At 35.0% G+C, this 19,980-nt stretch overlaps 10 protein-coding genes across 10 annotated transcripts; 4 read left to right on the top strand and 6 right to left on the bottom strand.

Moving 5' to 3' along the window:
* Window positions 1-32: 32 nt before the first annotated feature.
* EIN_186360 (Rho/RAC guanine nucleotide exchange factor, putative) lies at window positions 33-1,559 on the top strand (the record flags this gene model as incomplete). The annotated part of the gene is made up of 1 exon (XM_004260932.1): window positions 33-1,559. The coding sequence occupies one exon, from the start codon at window positions 33-35 to the stop codon at window positions 1,557-1,559; it is 1,527 nt and encodes a 508-aa protein (XP_004260980.1).
* A 595-nt stretch (window positions 1,560-2,154) lies between these two features.
* EIN_186350 (hypothetical protein) lies at window positions 2,155-2,813 on the top strand (the record flags this gene model as incomplete). Its single annotated transcript, XM_004260931.1, has 2 exons — window positions 2,155-2,341; window positions 2,383-2,813. The coding sequence occupies 2 exons, from the start codon at window positions 2,155-2,157 to the stop codon at window positions 2,811-2,813; spliced, it is 618 nt and encodes a 205-aa protein (XP_004260979.1).
* A 95-nt stretch (window positions 2,814-2,908) lies between these two features.
* On the bottom strand, window positions 2,909-4,099 carry EIN_186340 (hypothetical protein; the record flags this gene model as incomplete). The annotated part of the gene is made up of 1 exon (XM_004260930.1): window positions 2,909-4,099. One exon carries the CDS (start codon window positions 4,097-4,099, stop codon window positions 2,909-2,911), a length of 1,191 nt encoding a protein of 396 aa, XP_004260978.1.
* A 675-nt stretch (window positions 4,100-4,774) lies between these two features.
* On the top strand, window positions 4,775-6,832 carry EIN_186330 (sodium/sulfate transporter, putative; the record flags this gene model as incomplete). Its single annotated transcript, XM_004260929.1, has 1 exon — window positions 4,775-6,832. The coding sequence occupies one exon, from the start codon at window positions 4,775-4,777 to the stop codon at window positions 6,830-6,832; it is 2,058 nt and encodes a 685-aa protein (XP_004260977.1).
* Window positions 6,833-6,917: 85 nt separating this feature from the next.
* EIN_186320 (hypothetical protein) lies at window positions 6,918-8,593 on the bottom strand (the record flags this gene model as incomplete). Its single annotated transcript, XM_004260928.1, has 2 exons — window positions 6,918-7,412; window positions 7,478-8,593. 2 exons carry the CDS (start codon window positions 8,591-8,593, stop codon window positions 6,918-6,920), a joined length of 1,611 nt encoding a protein of 536 aa, XP_004260976.1.
* A 1,426-nt stretch (window positions 8,594-10,019) lies between these two features.
* On the bottom strand, window positions 10,020-10,739 carry EIN_186310 (hypothetical protein; the record flags this gene model as incomplete). The annotated part of the gene is made up of 2 exons (XM_004260927.1): window positions 10,020-10,304; window positions 10,368-10,739. The coding sequence occupies 2 exons, from the start codon at window positions 10,737-10,739 to the stop codon at window positions 10,020-10,022; spliced, it is 657 nt and encodes a 218-aa protein (XP_004260975.1).
* A 1,515-nt stretch (window positions 10,740-12,254) lies between these two features.
* Window positions 12,255-12,881, top strand: EIN_186300 (hypothetical protein; the record flags this gene model as incomplete). Its single annotated transcript, XM_004260926.1, has 1 exon — window positions 12,255-12,881. The coding sequence occupies one exon, from the start codon at window positions 12,255-12,257 to the stop codon at window positions 12,879-12,881; it is 627 nt and encodes a 208-aa protein (XP_004260974.1).
* A 222-nt stretch (window positions 12,882-13,103) lies between these two features.
* Window positions 13,104-14,876, bottom strand: EIN_186290 (hypothetical protein; the record flags this gene model as incomplete). The annotated part of the gene is made up of 1 exon (XM_004260925.1): window positions 13,104-14,876. The coding sequence occupies one exon, from the start codon at window positions 14,874-14,876 to the stop codon at window positions 13,104-13,106; it is 1,773 nt and encodes a 590-aa protein (XP_004260973.1).
* Window positions 14,877-15,420: 544 nt separating this feature from the next.
* On the bottom strand, window positions 15,421-16,899 carry EIN_186280 (nucleosome-binding protein, putative; the record flags this gene model as incomplete). Its single annotated transcript, XM_004260924.1, has 1 exon — window positions 15,421-16,899. One exon carries the CDS (start codon window positions 16,897-16,899, stop codon window positions 15,421-15,423), a length of 1,479 nt encoding a protein of 492 aa, XP_004260972.1.
* A 139-nt stretch (window positions 16,900-17,038) lies between these two features.
* Window positions 17,039-18,652, bottom strand: EIN_186270 (hypothetical protein; the record flags this gene model as incomplete). Its single annotated transcript, XM_004260923.1, has 1 exon — window positions 17,039-18,652. One exon carries the CDS (start codon window positions 18,650-18,652, stop codon window positions 17,039-17,041), a length of 1,614 nt encoding a protein of 537 aa, XP_004260971.1.
* Window positions 18,653-19,980: the final 1,328 nt, after the last annotated feature.

Genomic DNA, 19,980 nt, shown 5'->3' with positions numbered 1-19,980 from the left:
TCTAATTCAGCAAACTTAAATTTAAGTTTCACATGTCATCCCGTGATAAAGTGATCAACGAAATATTCCAAACAGAAGTAACATATTCCAACAGTCTTTCCGAGCTTCGGACTTATTACTACGACGACATGAAGCAGCGGAGTGACAAAGTAATACCAATTAGCATCGTGAATGATATCTTTGAGGGTTTCGAAGATGCCCTTGCAGTCTCTCAGTACTTCATCTCTACACTCAGAAAATACAAGCAGTCAAACACACTTAATTCGAATATTCAAGACGTTTTTCTTGAGATGGCCCCACTCCTTGTTTTCATTCGAGACTTTGTGGGCAATAACCAGAGGGCAATAAGTATCGTCAACAAGTTGATTCAAGACCAGAAGGTCAGTAACTACTTGGAACAAATACGGCAGGGACTTCCAACTACACCCAAACAAGACTTATCTTCTCTCCTCATTATGCCAGTCCAAAGAACACCTCGATATGTTCTTTTGATACAAGAAGTGTTGAAACACACTTCCAAAGAAGAACATCCCGATTGGTACAGTGGCCTTGAAAAGGCAGTTGAAGCGATCAAAGGTGTTGCGTCATATGTCAATTGCTATATTCCAGAATATCAAAGAATATCACAATTGAATCGAATTGCAAAGTACCTACCGAAGAGTCTCCAAGAAAACTGGCTGAGCAAAAACAGGACTGTAGTTGTCTTAAACATGAGTTTGATGTATGGAGAAGTTGTCTCGATCACCAATGATATGGTGGTTGTGGGGAAACATGTTGAAGGATGTTTAGTTCCTTTCAAAGTTATTTTAATAGTTACAATCAAACACATTAATGAAGTGTCTGGTGTAGTTTCGATATGTACAAAAGATGACTGCGAGACTAAACTTGCTTTCCAGCAGTTTGCGCAAGCGAAAGAATTTTGTGAGACATTAGAAAATGTGCGAAAGAGTTCGACGATAGAATTGGTTCATCAATTACAACAGAAGATCTGTTGGTTTTGTCACACACATGAGGACGTCATAGAATGTGGTGATTGTCACAAACCAATGTGTTTCAAATGTCTCGAAGGGAAATGCAAGTTTTGTGAGTTGGGGATGATCAAAATAGAAAGTAACAAAAATTTTGCACATTTAGTTCGACCGCCCATTGTTTTGTTGAGTGACAAACAACTGAAGCGTTCTATGAATAGTAAACAAGAAATGGCTGACTACTACGAACAATTTGATTTTGAAGATAAAAAAGAGGTGGGAAATGCTTTCAAGAAAAGTGATTGGTACCTCTCTATGCTTCAAGGTAACATTCATCAATTTGCACAACCACAACAAAACGTTGCACAACCACTTGATACAGGTTTTTATTCACCATTTGCACGAAATGTAGAAGAAAATGTGGAAGAACAAAAGAAAGTACAAAGTCAAAATGTAATATCACCCAACCCCACTGTAGTGAACAACCCATTCTTTTCAGACTCCAAGTTTGCTATGCCAATCGAGCCACCTAAAACAAATGGTGGGTTTTTTAATCCTTTTGCACCAGATTACGTGCCACCTACTCAATAATTTTGATTAAGCAAACTACATATTTTTGTTGTTGGATGTTAAATAGAATTATTTGAAATGGCAATAAAACCAATTTATTTTTAAAAAGACTAAATATTAAACAACATTTATTTGAATAATATTTTCAACAAGATGTTGTATTGTTTTCAACTCAATTATATTATCACTTTGGTGTGAAAATATGATTGAATTAATAATGGTATCGGTCTTTTTATATTTGATACAGTTCATATACTTGTTATAAAAGTATATACATTCACTTTGATATTTTGTTTCAATATGAAAAATAAAACTCAATTTGCAAAATAAGTGTTTTATAGGAATACATTTTTTGAATAAAAAACAACTTAAACTATTTTTTGTTTAAATTAATAAAAACTTACAATTTTCCAAATAAAAAAACCTATTTATTTTAAACTTCTTTTATAAAAAAAAGAATTTAAAAGTTATGAAATTGTTTTTTAAAGTTAATAATAGAAAAAACAAAGATGACAAACAAATAATAAATAAATAACAATTAGAAATAGTTTAATGAGTTATCGTTCAAAAATGGAGAACTCGATAGAAAATACCCATCAGAATTCAAAAAAAACAAATGAATAAACAAGACAAAGAGAACATCAAATTGATTTTAGTTGGAGACAGTGGTGTTGGAAAGACCAGTATTGTGTCAAGATACGTAAACGATACATACAACGGGAAGGAGCAACCGACTATAGGTGTGGATTTTCTCTCAAGAGCCGTCGACATTGATGGCAAGACATTTCATTTTGCGATATGGGGTTGTTTCTTTATTACTCATACCAATAGACTTACAACATAGATACAGCTGGGGATGAAAAGTATGACAGTTTGACTCGACTGTATTATCGATTTGCAGCGGGCGTGTTTATAGTGTTTTCGATCAACGACACCACGTCATTCTCCAAAGTTGAAACCTGGATCGAAAGAGTTCTTTCTGTCGAGAAAAACGCACAACTAGTAATCATTGGAAACAAGTCTGATTTAAGAAAAGAAGACCCACCAACACAACAACTTGTACCTATTGATCAGATACTAAATATTGGTGTTAAATATGAGTGCCCTGTTATCGAGGTCTCAGCACTAACAGGAGAGAATGTCCCACAAATGTTTCAGATCATGTACGAAACCCTCGCTCCAAAAATTGATGCTGGAACATTCGAAAGTGAGCACAAAAGTGATAATGTCGAAATTTCACAACAACCAGCCCAACAGCAGAAAAGGTGTTGTTGATAAAACAAGTTCTATAATTATAGCAAATTTAACTATTATTCTCTGTTTTGTGTTACATCACATAATAACTCAAAAAGAACGTTGAGTGGGGTTGATTAGAACAAAAGGATAATTACAGCGAACAGAAATACGACGATTTGGATATCACGATTACCTATTTCACTACACTTCTTCCTCTCATTTTTGTTCTTCTTCACTGTGAAAGTTTTGATATATGACGAGTCAGAATTTGTGATATCAAATGTGTCACTATTCAATTTGTACCTCAGCACTACATCGTCCTTCATTGGATAAAAGTTACCATATGCTGCAGTTTCTGAGTTGCAATTTTCAGTCAAGAAAATGGTTTTGCAAACCACCGAAAGTCGAGCGATTGTCTGGGTATGTGGCAGTTGATATCTATTGTTCTCTCCACAAGACACTACCCCAACAGTGGGTTTCATTGTTCCTATAAAACTCTCGATGGATGAATGGTAGTCGCCGTGGTGATTCACTCGATACACGTCAACACTTCCAACAACGTCTTTAATAAGTTCTTCTTCATTTGATATTTCCATGCCATAAGAAAAGTCTCTCATCCCATCCAAATCACCGCCCGTGAAATACACAAAATCGCCGACTTGAATGCGAAGCGAAATGGAATAGTCATTTTCACTTGGGGCATTCTCAGTGTTTGCCCAATTTGAAGCTACGGGATTTCCATCTTGCTTGAGTGCAAACAACGCGTCTGCTATAACAATTTCAACTGCAACATTTTTGTCGGGAGGGGCGATTTGCGTTGTCGAACACATTTGCGCCAATTCTCTGACTGCCCCAAGGCTTCCTGGCGTCTTCAAATTGTGCGCATAACAAATCCAATTGACATTATATTCTTCATACTCCCCAACATATTTCCAGTCAATTGTCGAACTGTTACACTCCCCATCCCCATTGAAAACTCCAATATCTCTGCCAATATATTTACCAACGGTGTATCCTCCACTCTCGATTAAATGATGAATCCCACTGTTCCGCTCGACATACCCAAAATGGTCCAAATGAACGTGTGACAATATCAGAACATCTATCCTCTTCGAAGGCAACAACTCCTCTAATCGACTTTCAACGTACTTTGCATTTGTCGGTTCCGTGTCGTCTCGATTTTCCCCAAGGTCAATCAAAATTGTATATCCACTACCAAACTGAATTAACTGGGAGTCAGCTTGTCCCACCTTGAAAATGTGTACAGTAAAATCGTCTAAAGCCAGAACAATAGAAAATATCACAAAAAGTATTAAAGTCGCCATCTCTGGTTTTTTTAAATAACATTTCTTTGTTTTCTTTTTTAACTGCTTCTAAAAATGCAATTTTTGGAAAAATCAGATTGTATTATTTAAGTATTAGTTTTTTATTATTTATTATTACTACATTATTTTATTGTTAAATATAATTAATTAAAGATTTTAATTCATTTATAATAAAATGTTAAAAATAAAATTAAAAATGTAAAGCAAATATTTTTTTTTCAAAGAAAACAATTCCATAAATTTAAATTTTTATTTGGTTTCAATAAACTATTCATTATATTATTATATTATAATAACACAATTATCATTTTTACTAAAAAAAATTACTAAAAAGAACATATCCAATTTTAAACAAAGAACAATTTTGTTTTATTTTGTAAGTGTTTGTTCCACTTAAACATTGATAATAAAATGTCGAAATAGGTTTTTAACTGCGTGTTGTTTAATTAATTTTTGATGATCTGAATAAATTCCAACATATTTCAACAATAAAACAACTAAATGAACTTTTGTGTTCGTATAATAATTTTAATTACAATTACTATTTCTAATATATTGATTTTAAATGTCCAAAAAAAGTTAATAATATAATAAAAATATAGTATAAAATAATGAAATAGTAATAATATATTGATCTCTATATTGTGGAACTAAACTCAAAATATCATTTGTGACATGCAAACTCCCAAACGGGCATCATTTCTATCATCTTTTGTGACAAGAATTCAGCGAATAATACAAGGAAATTGGAAAGTCATGATATTTTTTGTTATTTTCACGACATGTCTTTCCTTGTTGTACTTTGTTGATTGGAAAGTCCATTACAAAGATAGTGTGACAACAAAAACGTATCTCTTCATGTTTACCTTTGATGTCATGCTCACACTTTTATTAGCCGAAATAGTTCATCCCGGGTTAATGCTTCTTTTCACATCAATTTTACTCGTTTTTTTGGGAATTATAACAGCACAAGAAGCCTTCATGGGGTTTGCAAACAACAGCACTTTGACTGTATTGGTGGCTCTTATTATTTCCGAGGCAGTCGACAAAACAGGTGGTCTCAAATTTGCAGGCAGATTTTTGCTTCCCGACACTCCACAAAAATACATCTGGCCCTCTGCTCTCAGGCTTTTCCCTTTTGTCATGTTGGTCTCACTCTTCTTGAACAACACGCCGGTCGTTGCTATGTCGATACCTCTCATATTTGCGTGGACAAAAACGTCGACACAACCAGCCTCAAAGTTATTACTCCCGATGTGTTACGCCATTCAGTTTGGAGGGATGAATTCCATATTAGGGACAAGCACTAACTTGGTTGCAAAGGGGCTGATTTTGAATCAAGTGGAAATTGTCAACCAAAAATTCAACTTGAACATGCAAGTGACTATCCCAATGTTTGAGATTGGTCTGGTTGCGTTACCACTCACTATTGTTGGACTCCTCTACACGTCGTTTTTCACATTTTTGGTGCCAAACACCGACATCCCTGAGCAAACAGCTGGTCAAAGTGAGTTTTTGATTCCTGTGAAAATAGCAGAGGGGAGTTCACACATTAATAAAAAGCTCAAAGACACAGTCTTGTTCTATCCGTCACATGGAAAACTCTTTAAGATCAAACGCGGGGAATTGATGGAGCCAAAACCCGATGAAATATTGAAAGAAGGGGATGTCTTGTATTATTTAGCACCGTACCAGCTCTTGAATGATGTCTATGTGTATTCTGGAATAGTCCCAGAGAGTCGATTTGCAAAGGAGATGATGTCATCAAATCGCGACTTAAAAGTGTATGAAGTCTGTTTTGGAGGTGCATCGCAGTTTATTCACAAAAAGTTTCCCAATTTTGTCAATACCCAGTTCTTTTCGATTCTTGGCATTTCGTATAAAAAGATCGACGAAAATGATCAAAACGAAGAAGAAAAAGTACTCATTGGAGACGACATGGGGTCATTGTGTAAAGAAGAGTTAGCTGAGAGTGTCATTGAAAGCACCCGAAGTTACTTAATATGCTCGACTGAGTCTTTTGAAAACTCGGAGAACTACCCAAATCCATTTCAGTTGGTCCTCCCGTTGGATGTTTCTCTCCCCCAACCAATGGTCATCTACAAAACTATATTAGCGCTTTTAGCCATTGCTATTCCAGTCATAACCGATGTCATAGATGCGTCTCCTTTTGTAGTTGCTGCTTTTGTTATGGTCTTCATTTTGTTAGTGACGAAGACTATTAGCATTAAGGATGTCTTTAAAGCTGTTGATGTCCCTTTAATCTGCATTTTGGGTGCTTCGTTTGGGCTTGTTGAGGGGATGGTGAAGACGAATGTTGGTGCTCTTCTTGCGCGGTCGTTAACTCGAGCGTTTTTGCCGTTTGGGAAGATTGGGATATTAAGTGCACTTGCCATACCCGCTCTGCTGTTAACACAGTCACTGAGTAATGCCGCTGTGTTTGCGTTGATGTTTCCTGTGGTTTGGGAGACATATTGGGGAGCCGATCCCACCGGTATGGATCGAGGACAAGTCATTGGGTTGAAAAGTTCGATGTACGCCGTGATGATAGCGACGTCTTCCGTCTTCTTGTTACCATTTGGTTCGAACAAAACACTTATGGTGATGAAGAAAGGGAATTATCGAGTGAAGGACTTCATCATCTTTGGGATCCCCCTTGTGTTCTTTTCGCTTGTTGCTGCTGTTGGACTCTCTTATGTATTCTTTGAGGTGATCTGGCCAGACAACTATTAATTAGCTGTTATGTACTTTTTCTTCCTTTCAAAGAACACAAAAGACAACAAATACTAAATTATAATAACAAAGAAACACACAACATTTAATATTGATATTTAATTGACAATTTGGCGATCAGTTGGTCTACTATAAGGTTAGGCTTCGAGAATATGACACGCTGCGAGTGTGTAATAAGAAGTAACACATTTGCAATTGTCCTCAACGCATCCATCCGATATAACCCATGCTCACTTTCTGAAGAGGAAAACAACGTTTGGGCGTGTATGATATCTCCCATCCACAACGGCAAAATTGGTATTTTTGGTGTTGGAGCAATGGAGTACAAATTTCGGTATATAACGTAGTTCTTCGAGAAATCAAAGACTCTTTTGAGCTCTTCAAACGCTTTGACGGACTTATGCGGCAACTTTTTAAACACATATTCAAGCGAAAAGTGCGTCACCGCGGTGTATATGACATAACTCATGTTGAACGAGTTCAGCTTCAAGCACTCCAAACCAACTTTAATGAAGTACCTCATCTTCGCTACTTCTCCCCCCTCCGCAGTTTTGATGGAGTACGAAACCCACCTGCCAAACTATATGTCAACACCCAAATATTTATAGTTAATCATAATACGAATGAACTTATGAAGAAACAAACGTTATCGATGATATCGCAATAATAGTCCAAGGTGGGTTTATCCTTATTTCTAATACACTCCGCTGTATCTAAGTCACCTAAAAGCATCGCATCGAGTAATGTTATTTGTTCGGCAAACACCCCAGAAAACACATCAGTCACATCACCAACCTTTTTCTTTGATTTCAAGATGTTGGGGTTCGTCACGGCCGTCGACGTTAAGAGCTGTTTCCCATATAAATTCATCTCCTTTTTTAGAGGAAGTACAAGCGACTCCATGATGTTAGAAATCGTCTCATCGAACTGTATTCCTGGATTAAACTTGATCAAATGTGTGATCAATGCGGACAAACACTGCATCGCCCTTTTGGACAAATTCTCGATTTCTATGACCTCTTTAAGTTCTTGAACTATTTGTTTCTGGTCGAGCGCAACAGACAAGTAAATTGCAAGTCGACTTGGGAAGTCTGGTTCTGGTTGTTGTGGGAAAAAGAGCATAGTGATGAGTGCTCTTGGGCTTGCTGCGAAGAGTGACGCCTTGATTGAGAATTGGTCGTACTGATAAATAGGGTCGAACTCGCAGTTAATAAATACGTCATTGAAACGTCTGCAAAGGACGTCTAAAAGTGAGAGAGCAAAAGGCAAAGAATCCTTCTCTGGTGGGAGGAGAAAAGAAGCGATTTGTGTGTAGTAACTTGAGTCGTTAGAGAAGTCCTTAATCACAGAGACGATAGTTTTGAGTAAAAGGAGTTGTGTTTGTGTGAGTCTGTTAATAAATATTCTACAAAGGGTGACGTCCCAGTCGAGTGTGGAGACTCCAATTCTCTGTGCAATTTCCAAGTCATATGAAAAGTAAATGGAATTGTCTTTTAATTGATCGATCAGAATTTGAATTTTTTCGGGTTCAACGATACACGCTTCCGCTAACTTCTGAAGAGCTTCTGGCACTTGCTCCGATGAGAAGGAGAAGTTTGACTGTTGGGGTTGTTGCGAGTCTCTTTTATTAAAAGTTCGAGTCGATCTAAAAGATCGGACTGATGGGGTTGACGGTGTTGAGGTGGACGAGCTGTCTGGGGAGACAGCCATTTGCGACGAGCGTTTTAAGGTTCTGAAACTGCGTGTAGAGATAATCGACATTTTTTGTAGTGGTATTATTTTGTTTCTCTTTTTTTCTTTTTTTTTCTTTGTTGAATTGTATTTTTAGATTATACGAGAAAGAGAAAAATCGAAATTCTTTGATTTATATCGATACAATCAGTTGTATAATTTAAAGTGTTTCTGCGCAAACAACGTCATTTTTTTTTGTTATGTTATATCACATTTTAATGATGCAAAGAGTTGGGAATCAATACTTTTATAATAGATATAATTATATATAGCCAAATCAGATAATTTGGATAATCTATTTTTAGGAATGTGGGTTGAAGCCAAATAATTTTAACACTCAGGGGACACAGCAATTATTATTTATTAATTTACCCAAATGTTTCAATAATCTTTTAATAAATAAATGAAAAACTAAATTGAAAGTATAACAAATTTCCTGATTATTCATTTTAAAACCGTGGCAATAAAAACAAGTAATATGCTCCAAAACATATAAAAAACTCACTTTTGGGAATTCTTTTCTAATCATTTAAGTTGGTTTTTTACACCAAAAACAGGTTAACAAGTTGTTATAATGGGAATTATTGAAATAAAAATACAATAATATATAATAAATTTATAATTTCAAAACCAAATATTTATCGTTTGCTATAACAAAAAGGCATTTTAGCTTTAAAATATGTTAAATTTTATATTTTTAGCAAATGCAAGTTTTGAAATACAATTTATAAGTGATTTGAGTTATGATATTTAGTTTGAAATAACAACAAATATAGACAAACTTAAAATAATAAATTACGAGATTAATAAAAAATGGACAATAATTCGGGAAATATTTGTTTGCTTTTCTTTTGATGCACACAAATTCGCTTAGAATGATACATATTAATTAATCATTAATAAAAAAACTATATTACATTAATTGTTACATAGTTATTTTACAAGTTACAAACAAATGCTCGATAAAAAACAAAAAAACTTCTTTTAATTTCTAATAAATTGTTTTATTGGCACGTTTGTTTTAGTGTTGTCGTTGTGTTTTGTTTTTACTGTTATTCATAAAATGCGTCGAAATCAATACAAATAATGCAACTATTAAATTTTCAAAATACCAGCCATGGCATCTAACTTGTCGCGTATCGATTTGTCTACATCGAAAAAAGACATACAAACACAATACAGTAAAACCTCCCAAGAGCGGCACCTCTGAAGAGCGGTTTCTCTCAAGAGCGGGCATTTTTTAGACCGAAACTAAAAATAGAGTTCTCTGTCGAGCGGTAATTAAGGTTTGATTGGCTAAAAATGCCCGCTCTTGAGAGAACAAAATTACCACACCCTCCCGCTCTTGGGAGGTTTTACTGTATATTTTCAATTGAATTTCCATCGCCTGTATTTAAATATAGTTACTATTGTATTAAAAGTAATAAAAATTATTAATCAAACAATACTCAACTAACTATATTTTTCTAAAAAAGAGTGTTGTTGTCTTTGATCCTTGTGATCCTCCAAATGAATATGATCCTTCCTTGATTTGGTCGATAACATCCAAGCCATTTCCAAGCCAGTCAACAAGCTCGTCTTCGGTCCAATTACAACTTGTGATGACAAATATCCCGCCTTCCGCCAATACTTGGCTAATGTACCTTTTATACTTCCCTGCATTCTCGGTCTTTTCTGGGGCTACCATGATTGCATCAAATGTTCCTTTGTCGATAATGACGTCCGCCTCTTTAATTTCAGACTAATAGTAAGTAACCCTAATTATGTTTTTAAATCATTAGAATCAATAAACATGTATACAAACAGTATCAATGCAATACTCGTCCAACAAGTCTAACTTTTCGACAATGACATCGTCCATATCAACGTTATTTTCAGTCAAAACTTTCTTTGTTAACTCAACAGAACCCTCGCAATAATCAACACCATACAATCGCGTGTACCCCGCTTGGAAAAGTAACAATAAAGTATATCCACACCCACAACCAACATCTAAAACCCTTAAATTTGTCGACGCGTAATTCTGAAGAGTGTCAACAACCTGTTCCGCAATTTGTTCACCAAACCAAACTTCTCCCACGTCACTCGGGTTGTCTGAAAAATTCTTCAACTCGGTTTTGTAGCACTCCTCCCAAAACGCCTTTTTGCATAACCTCTCATTTGGTTTGTAACTCATTATTATTGGAGTTGACCTTGTTTCAAAATCATTAGTAATAAACTATCATGATTGGTTTATTATAATATAAAAAAATGATATGAACAAATTCTATTATAATAGTTTATTTCTTTAAACTGTTTTATTATAGATCAATGTAAATTTACAATGCAGTATTTCGAGAAAGCAATTAGCTATCCCGAATATTTAAAATGTTAATGTTTAAAAAGAGCCATTATTATAATATGAAATTGGGGTTTTGGCATATTTGTCATTTTGCTTTATTTTTATATGATATTTCAAGTTCAAATACTTGTCGTGAAATATTTAAATAACTTAAAAAATAAATAATTATTTATTTAAAAAAAACGACCATTAATTTATTTTTTATAATATAAAACAAACTGTTTAAAAGTTGTTTATTTTTGACAATAACATTCAAATTATCTAAAAAACGGGATAATAAAATTAATGTTTACAGTTTTTCGTTCAAATCATAGGAAGTTAAATATGAAAAAAATTCCATAGACACTACACTTATTACCCGACTTTTTAAAACGGTTTTGCTCATTTTTTACGAACCTAAAAAATTGTCCAAGTTGTTTTAGTAAATAAAAATATCAAAAACAAGATCAGCTATTATTAATAATATATTTATTATATAAATGTTAATTTCATTTATAAAAAGTATAGTTAATCAAAACAGTATTATCTATTTCGAGTATTTTTTCTTTTTTTTATTTGTAAAGTTCCTATAAATAACGAACATATCCATTTTTTATATAAAAATAGACCTAAAAAATAAAAATTAACCAAAACTGTAATGCTCAACATTAGACCAGTAAGTTTCGATTGAGTGATTAATATTTAACTAATTTTTCGGGCTATTTTCACGTTGTTTCCGTTTAGGGTAAACGAAAAAATAACAGTTCGGCATTATCGCATATATCTTCTGTTGATTGATTTATTGGTATATTTTGCAAATACCCCTACATTATCGTCTTTTTGGTAATTATTGGGAAAAAAAGGCTCGATAATACCAAAAAACGTGTAATTTTATGAAATCATATGCTGTCATAAAGAAACTGGTCACACTAATTAAAAATTAAATTATTGATTTTTATTATTTTCTTTTTTAAACCGAACTCTGATGATTATAACCACCAATTGTTCTCTTGAAAAGTATGCAGCCTTATTTTTCAATCTTAGATGGCCAAAAGTAAAAGCTCATTTTTCATAAAGGGATTTTGTTATAACTTCAAAACTTTTTCACTTATACTAAACTCATACCCTGGACTGTATAAAGTCGGCAAAACTAATGACTGCCATTCAATGGGACAGTCAACGAGCAGCGTTTCTCTGAAAAGAAGGAGCACCAGCCGAGAACTTGTCTTTGCCAAATTGAACAATGAAATTGAAAGACAAAATCTGGCTCAATCAGCTGATATAACACCACTCTCATCTCCAAGTTTCAGCCCAAATTGTACATCTTCAAAGATTTCGTTTAAAAACAAGAGGTGGTCCTCCACAATTAAAATGGACAAAAAGCAAATCCAGAATGCAAAACTGCATGTCTTGCGTGCAAGGACTGAACCCTCAAAAGAAGTCCAACAAGTCTTGTCTCCACAAGAAATAGAGCACACACCACAACTCACGTTTTTGGAGAAGAGAGATTACCTCAGGGATATTACTGGCAACAATTCTGAGGAAATTATATTTGACAGCAACACTGCTGGTTTTGATGGAAGAGACTTTGCATCACTTGTCTGTGGGAAGTCGAAAATCTGTGTCATGGTTTTCCACAAAAATGGGGTTTTTGGATATTACCAAGAAGACGCACTTTCATTACAAAAGGCAGACAAGGCCACAAAGTCGACTTCTGGCAAAGTCTTTCTGTTTGGCCTCAGAGAAAATCAGACAGTAGTTATCAAAAGAAGGGCCGGTGAAAGAACTGGTATGAGCATTCCCTCTTCCTCCGAAAAAGATATGCTTTTCATTGTCACTTCTGCTTTTTGGATGAAAACTGATGGTAAAGTGACTTTCAACAATTATATGAGAAACGCCTTTAATTTTTCATGCCAAGAGAACCCTTTAACTGGAAGAAGTTTTTTCGAGAACATAATATGCGAACGACTACTTGTACTTGGCTATCGTGAAGAATGACATTCTGTATACATTTCAATCCATTATTTTGTTTTTTTAAATTTAGTGTGTATGTATCACCCATTCATTAAATATTATAATAATCATTATAAAATATGTTCATAAAAAGAGGCAATAGAGTGTCAAAGTATCACTGAATAATGAGATCCCTTATTCTATTAACGTCAAACGACCAAGTTTCACTCTATTTTTTGATTACAACTAACACAAAAAGTAAACAAATTATGAGAAAGCAGCTTTGTCGATCGACGACGAACCATCAAATTTCTTGTTTGCGTTCTTGAAAGAAGACCCCTCACAACTCACGTTTTGTGGCAGAGCAAATTTGGACAAGGAGACGCACCCTGAAAATGCATTTTTCTTGATAGCTGTAAGTCCATTTGGGGATACGACGGTTTCGAGTTTAGTGCACAATTTACAGAATCCCTCCGGTATTTCAGTCAATTCGCATTTCTCCAAATCCAACGTCACTAAATTGGAACAAAACGAGAAGCAATTTACTCCAAGTTCTTTGACTGCATTTAAAACAACTTCTGTCATTGATTCGCATTTGTTAAAACACGACTTCCCGATGTACTCCAGCTTCGTTGGGAATATGATCGAATTAAGTTCGGAGCACTGACTAAATACAAAGTCTCCTATTCGACTCACTGATGCGGGCAGAATAACATTTTGCAGTTTTGAGCACTGACAAAACATGTTATTTGGAATGACCAGCACCGAGTCTGAAAGTCTCACATTCGTCAATTCGCTGCACCCAATGAAAACACCTTCACCAATGATGCTTGAAGCAGTCAACGAAATGTCCTTGAGTGATTTGCAATATGAGAATGCGCAATCTCTTACTGCCTGCACATTAGCGCATTCCACTTTCGACAGTTGTTCACAAAAAGAAAAACAGTTCACGGGTATTTCTTTCACAAGTACGGTGATCTGACTCAGTCCACATGACAAAAAACAGTTACTCCCCAAATGTAAGACAGAGGAGGGCAGAACTATAGACGTTAACTTATCGCAATATGAAAAAGCGAATTCATCAATCTCTTTCAGTCGATTTGAAAATTCAATTTTAGCGAGTTTACTCCCTTTAAAAGCAGTCTTCTCGACCTTTTCACAGTTTTCTAAGTTGATACAAGTGATGTCACTGTTCTCAAACGCAGAGCTACACACTTCGTTGATCTGGACACTCTGCTCGACACACTTTTCTTTCATTATAGAGACGTCTGCCTTCTCGACTTTAACACGCCAGCCCTTCTCTTGTGCTTTTTCGTTCAACACAAATATAGTGAGTGGGATAGTTGTGGTGATCTCGTCGAACACTATCTTTTCGAGTTTACTACAGTTCAGAAACAAATTTCTCCCCATGCATGAGATGTTGTTCCCAAACTCGACTGTCTTCAGATTGGGACAGTCAGCAAAGCACTCACTCCCTATCATCACAATATGTTCCGGAAGAGAAATCGTCTCGAGTTTGTAACATCTTTTGAACGCACGCGTCTCGAGCGCAGTCACATTCCCTGGCAATGATATCGACTTCAACGTGCACCAGTCGAAAGTGCCTCGGGCAATAGTCTGGACTTCCCCTGATATGTTATTACCAAACTCCATTCGGTCCTCTAACGTGAACATCACGTTCAAACATTTGCATCCACAGCGATTAAACACCTTTTGTGTTTGACAATCGACTCGAGCGACAAAGGGGGTGTTCGGTGGAATCGTAACAATCTGTGTTAAGCTATCACAGTGATCGAAAACATCAGTCGATATTTTTTTCAGACGAGCAGAAAGGGTTAGTGACACAAGACTGTATGGAAGACACCCCGCCTCAAGTATCACAATATCAGTCGACAACGCAAGGGATGTCAGTTTATTGCAGTCAGCAAAACACGACCCGCCTAAGACAGTGGTGAATGGAGTTACATTCCCCACGTCATCTATATCATCCTCGTCAGCAACAACACGTCTAAAGGTAATTGATTTGTATTTAGCAAGCATATCTTTTCTTCTTTTATGCGAAACTGGATACTCAATCACTAAAGGAAATATGTCGGTGGGTTTCGTTGAAGAGGAGTTGATGTGTGATGTGAACGTGATTTTGGTGTGTTTTTGTGTCCTCTCGAAAAACCGGATGACTGAGTCAAAGATATTATAGTCCATTTTAACAGTGGACGCATAACATCTCTTCGAAACTTGGACAAATTTGAATATATCTTGGTATGCCGAAATATACTGCGCGATGGTGGTGAAGAACGTTTCCATCAAATTACAAAACAAAACTGTTTAAAGATTCGATGTCATCCAATGGTTCATTATATAGTTCTTTTCTAATTATATTTACTATACAAAAAAGATATTTCAATAAACAAAAATTCATATCTATTTTTTTACTACTTTTTATAATTTATTTTATCATTATTCATAAAAATTGTTTTTTGAAATAACAGTTTGGAGAAACTATAATTATTATATAAACTTGTTATAATTTTATGATAAATCTTTGTAACAAATACTTAAACTATAATTTAACCATTTAAATGACTCATTCCTTTGATTTCTCTTCGCCTTTGTCTTCCTTTTTTTCACTCTCTGTATTTTCTTTCTTCTTGTTTTTACCTTTTGGGACAACGACTTGATAATGCTCATATTCTTGTTTTCTCATTTGTTCCACGGTGTCATAAACCCAGTTCTCTGACACAACTGGAGTTCCTTCTTGCTTTTTAAAATTCATTTGCGACGAACCTCCAACCACAATCAGATCAGCGTCTTTAGGCCGAACCACAGAATACCCTCCCAACATTCCAACCCACCTCTCGATTGTATGGTTCTGTATCTTTGTCTTGCCGCCTACGTATATTTTCATACCGGTTAACAACTCGTTTCTGATGGTTGCTGGGGCTGTCATTCCTACAAAAGATTTGTCCAATAAAAATCCGGTAAATTGCTCGACTTTCCCGTTCTGTTCACAGGCCTCCAAGTATTTTTCGCTCACGATTGGAATTCCTCGAACAAGCGATTCTAACACCTTTTCGGTCCGCTTCGCATTTTTCACAACACAACAGTCCACCTCCAGGATGTCTTGTTTGATCAACACAAAATCAGTGTTAACGGGTTTGTCATCGTCATCATTGAACCCAGAGACGAGTACCTTCACTTTTATAACCGACGACTTTTTGTGTTTGAGTGGTTCTTTCTGTTGTTCCTCATCTTCTTCAATTTGCTTTGTCTCCTCTTCTTCCATATGTTCGTCTTGTTTTTCACTTTCATTTGGATCAACAGCAACATGTGGGATTTCAGTGATTGCCTCCTCTTTACTCTTTTCTTGCTTTTTGTCATCCTCTTTTTTCACGCGTTTTTTACTCTTCTCGGCTTCTTGTGTTTTGTTTTTCTTTTTTTCTTTTTGTTTACTCTTTTTTCCTTTCAGCGGTTGTTCTTCGTCTTGCTCACTCTTTTCACTGTCACTAGTCTTTTCTTTGGTTTCTTTCTTTGATTGTTTTTTCTCTTTAGTTTTGATTTTCTCGGTTTTGGTCTTAGGCTTTTTATCGTCAACTTTTTCTTTCTCCTCTTTCTTCTTCTCAGTCTTCTTAGGTTTTTCCTTTGTTTTTTCGTCCTTTTTTGAAGTCTCTGATTTCTCGGACTTTGTGAGCTTTTTTTCTTTCGTCAATTGAGTTTTGTCCTTTAATTTGGGTTTTGCCCTTTTTTCTTCAGGTTCATTCAAATCTTCTTTTGGTTTGGGCTTTTTGCTGTCAGACTTCTTCTTAAAAACTTCAACTGTATGTTCCTCTTTTGTTTTGGGTGTTTCTTTCTTTTTTGGTTTCGCCTTTGAAACTTTACTCTTCTTTTCCTTCTTGTCTTTTTTATCAACCGGCTGTTCTTTTTCCTCTTCCTTTTTCAGTTCTATCGACTGCTTACGAGCAGTTTCTGTACTAGTGATGTCTGTAAATGACTTTTCCGTGTTCAAAGACTTCGCTGTTTGTTCTCCGAAGTTGCTGAGACTACCCAACAAGGAATCCAATTCCATTTTAAATTATACAGTTTTTTTAGTGACATTTGAACAATGAAATCCTCAATTATATATCCAAACTCTATTTTAAATTATTAATTCTTTTTAATAAACTTATTATTAAACAAATCTATTAAAAAATACAAAGAAGTGTTATTTACAAATTGGCGAGAAGTGTCTGTGCGGTATGGTTTGAAGAGAGTGAAAAGTTTCTTCTCTTGGCGATGTACATTCTGTCTATAGCGACTGCAAAGTTTTTCAGCTTCAAATAGTTTAGTTTAGTATTAACAATAGTTTTGAGTTCGTTAAGAACAACAAAGTCTTTTAAAAAAATGGCAACAATTGGGAGGTGTGATGTCTCTTCGACCAGTTTAAGTGCGTTTCTATAGTTTGCCATGTTTTTGTGTATTGAAAAGAGTTCATAGATCTTCTCATACTTCGCCTTTTTGTTCTTTGATATTTTTTCAAATTCAGTCTGGACACTCAATGACTGCTTTACAATAGACGTGAAGAGTAAATACGCCATATTGAAGTCTCGTATTTCCAAACACTTGTCACACACATTAATGAAGTACGCAAAATCTTCTTTAGTCATCATCTTCGAGACAAAGAACTCTTCTAGCTTATTAAGTCTGTCCAAATATCTTTTAAACGTTGGGGACTCGCACCCCTCAAGGAAGTCTTTGTAACCAACTTTCTTGAACAATTCATAGTCGTAGACAACAAGTTGTTCGGCAAGTGTCTTATAATTGTAGTCTACCAATTTGGAGTACTCCTCGCATTGACTTAATATTTTAATTGTACCTTTTTGGTCCAGTCTTGAGACCACCATGTTCTGTTTGTCTTCAACTTTCTTCTTTATGACGCAAAGAACTGACTTCCCCAAACTTGAAGACTCTGCACCACCAAGTAAGACTTCAATTTCTTTGACAAACTCAGTGGAGTATATGTCACTCTCAAGCGTTTTTAATTGGTTTTTCAAAGTGAGAGGAAGCTCTCCCGAATGTGTTGATACAAAAGGGATGATCACTTTTTCTGCTCTTGAAACAACAAGTCTTGTAAAGTTAAGTGGAACCTCCATACTCTTCTTCAAGTTTTCGATCAAGTTGTGGTTCTTCAAAATACTTTGAATGGCCTCTTCTAGTGTGCAAAAGAGTGGTTGTGTGTATACAAAGGTCTTAATCAAAGACTCTGAGGCATAAGGGTCAAATAACATGTTATAAAACTCGTCTTTAGACACAGCAACAGTACCGTCATATATCGAATAGACTGGATCGCCTTCAATTGCAAAAACATCTTTACACTTAGTCATAATGTAATTGGCAAATTCCTCACACTTTGGGAGAAGGGTGTGGGTTCTGTCAAACACTAAAAACATGAGTCGTTTTGCTGGTTCTTTGAACTCGATCATTTTCTTCACAATTGCCTCCAAAACAAGTCTTTTTTCGTCGTCCATTCTCCATACAACCCGTCTAAAGTTGTTAGTAAAAACTTCGTTTTCGTCTTCAATTAGAATGTATTTCATTTCTTCAAAGAGGGAAAGGATTTCTCCAAATTCAAATTTCTCTGTTGTTAGTTGAACCAACTTACCAAGAATCACAGTGGACACAGACTCATCGGCGAACTTTTGGTGGATGGAGTCTCGGGAACGTTCAAAGAGATCAGAGAGCTTTCCTATAGAACGAGAAACAGACGTTCTGAAACTCTTTGGTGTCATTTCACCATTCTTTTTTGAATCAGCTGGGTCGAGTGGCATGTGGATTGTCAGCATGAATATGCAGTGTTAGGGCTTCTTCTAACAGCAGATCCTTTTCCAATATAATGAGGTTTCATGAGTCGCTATTTTTGAACTTCTTAGAAACACAATTTGATCAACCCCATTTTTACGAGTTGGCAGATTAACTGTTTTGTATACACGAGGATACTTATTTTTGGATAGTAACCCATTGAGATGTCATCAATTTAAATAGTCGGGGTTTATACGCAATTATACATAACGGGATATTGTGGTGGATAAGTATTAAGTGCGCCCATAATGTTTATTCTATTTGCCAAAATGTTGTGCCAAAAACAACAATGACCAAATAGTCCCATTTTGAAGGATTTTAACAGAGGAATATAGTTATCATTTATGCTTTTAATAATCACACGCATTAATTAACAGGTGGTCAACATAAGAACCTTTTACCAATAACAAAAATACACAAAATTTCATAGAATTTACTTCTTTAAAAAGCCGGTTTTTCGGGGTTTTTCAGTAAAGACTCTTTTTTGTTCAATCAATGTTTTTCGAGTAGATTTGACCGTTTTATTTGATTAGGAAAAGCAAGAAAAAAACAATAACTGCTTTTTGGCAAAGATAGAAATTAAACATATTATTTTCGTCTTAATATTTTTGTTTTAATTGATGAAAAACATATAATATATTGCTCAAAACCCGGTAAAAGGGGAAAACGCCCTAAAAAACTCCCAAACAAATTATTAAATGGTTCGTATTATATTTATAAAAGAGTGTTATTGGGTGTTTTTATTTTCGCCTTTCAAAAAAAAACAAATGGACACGGGGGTTTACAGCACAAGAACGGGGTTAAAAGGATCATTGACATGAAAAATAGTTTAAATCAAAAAAGTTTCCGAAGCAACATATATTCAATTTTTTTCTGAATGCAACCACGTCATTTAAAAATAACCCATTTAATTTACATCTGGTGCTAAATGGGTGTTAAATAATCTCTTTTTCCAAAAGTGTTTTTATTATTATTATCCTTTTTTCAAAAACTATTTTTTATTAATATTTTATTATAATATATTGGTTTTGATAATCACGTCATTTTTATTTTTGTTTAAATTCTATGGTTGACGATAGTTAATGTTACGAATATAACTTTACTGGTCTATTTATTATATTATTTTTATTGGTAAAAGTAACCATAAAATGTAATAAAAAAACACACAAAAAAATGAGTCTAACACAAAACGCGTTTTTGTCGAATACATTTATGGCCGACGAACTTTCAAGTTCCTTTTAAATGACAATATTTGACAATACAACTGTACTATACTTGAACATTACGTTTAAATATTATATTGATACATTTT

The sequence above is a fragment of the Entamoeba invadens genome, assembly GCF_000330505.1.
Source record: "Entamoeba invadens IP1 unplaced genomic scaffold scaff_1105074725183, whole genome shotgun sequence".
NCBI classification, from domain to species: domain Eukaryota; phylum Evosea; order Mastigamoebida; family Endamoebidae; genus Entamoeba; species Entamoeba invadens.
This window is presented reverse-complemented; position numbering and strand designations above follow the sequence as displayed.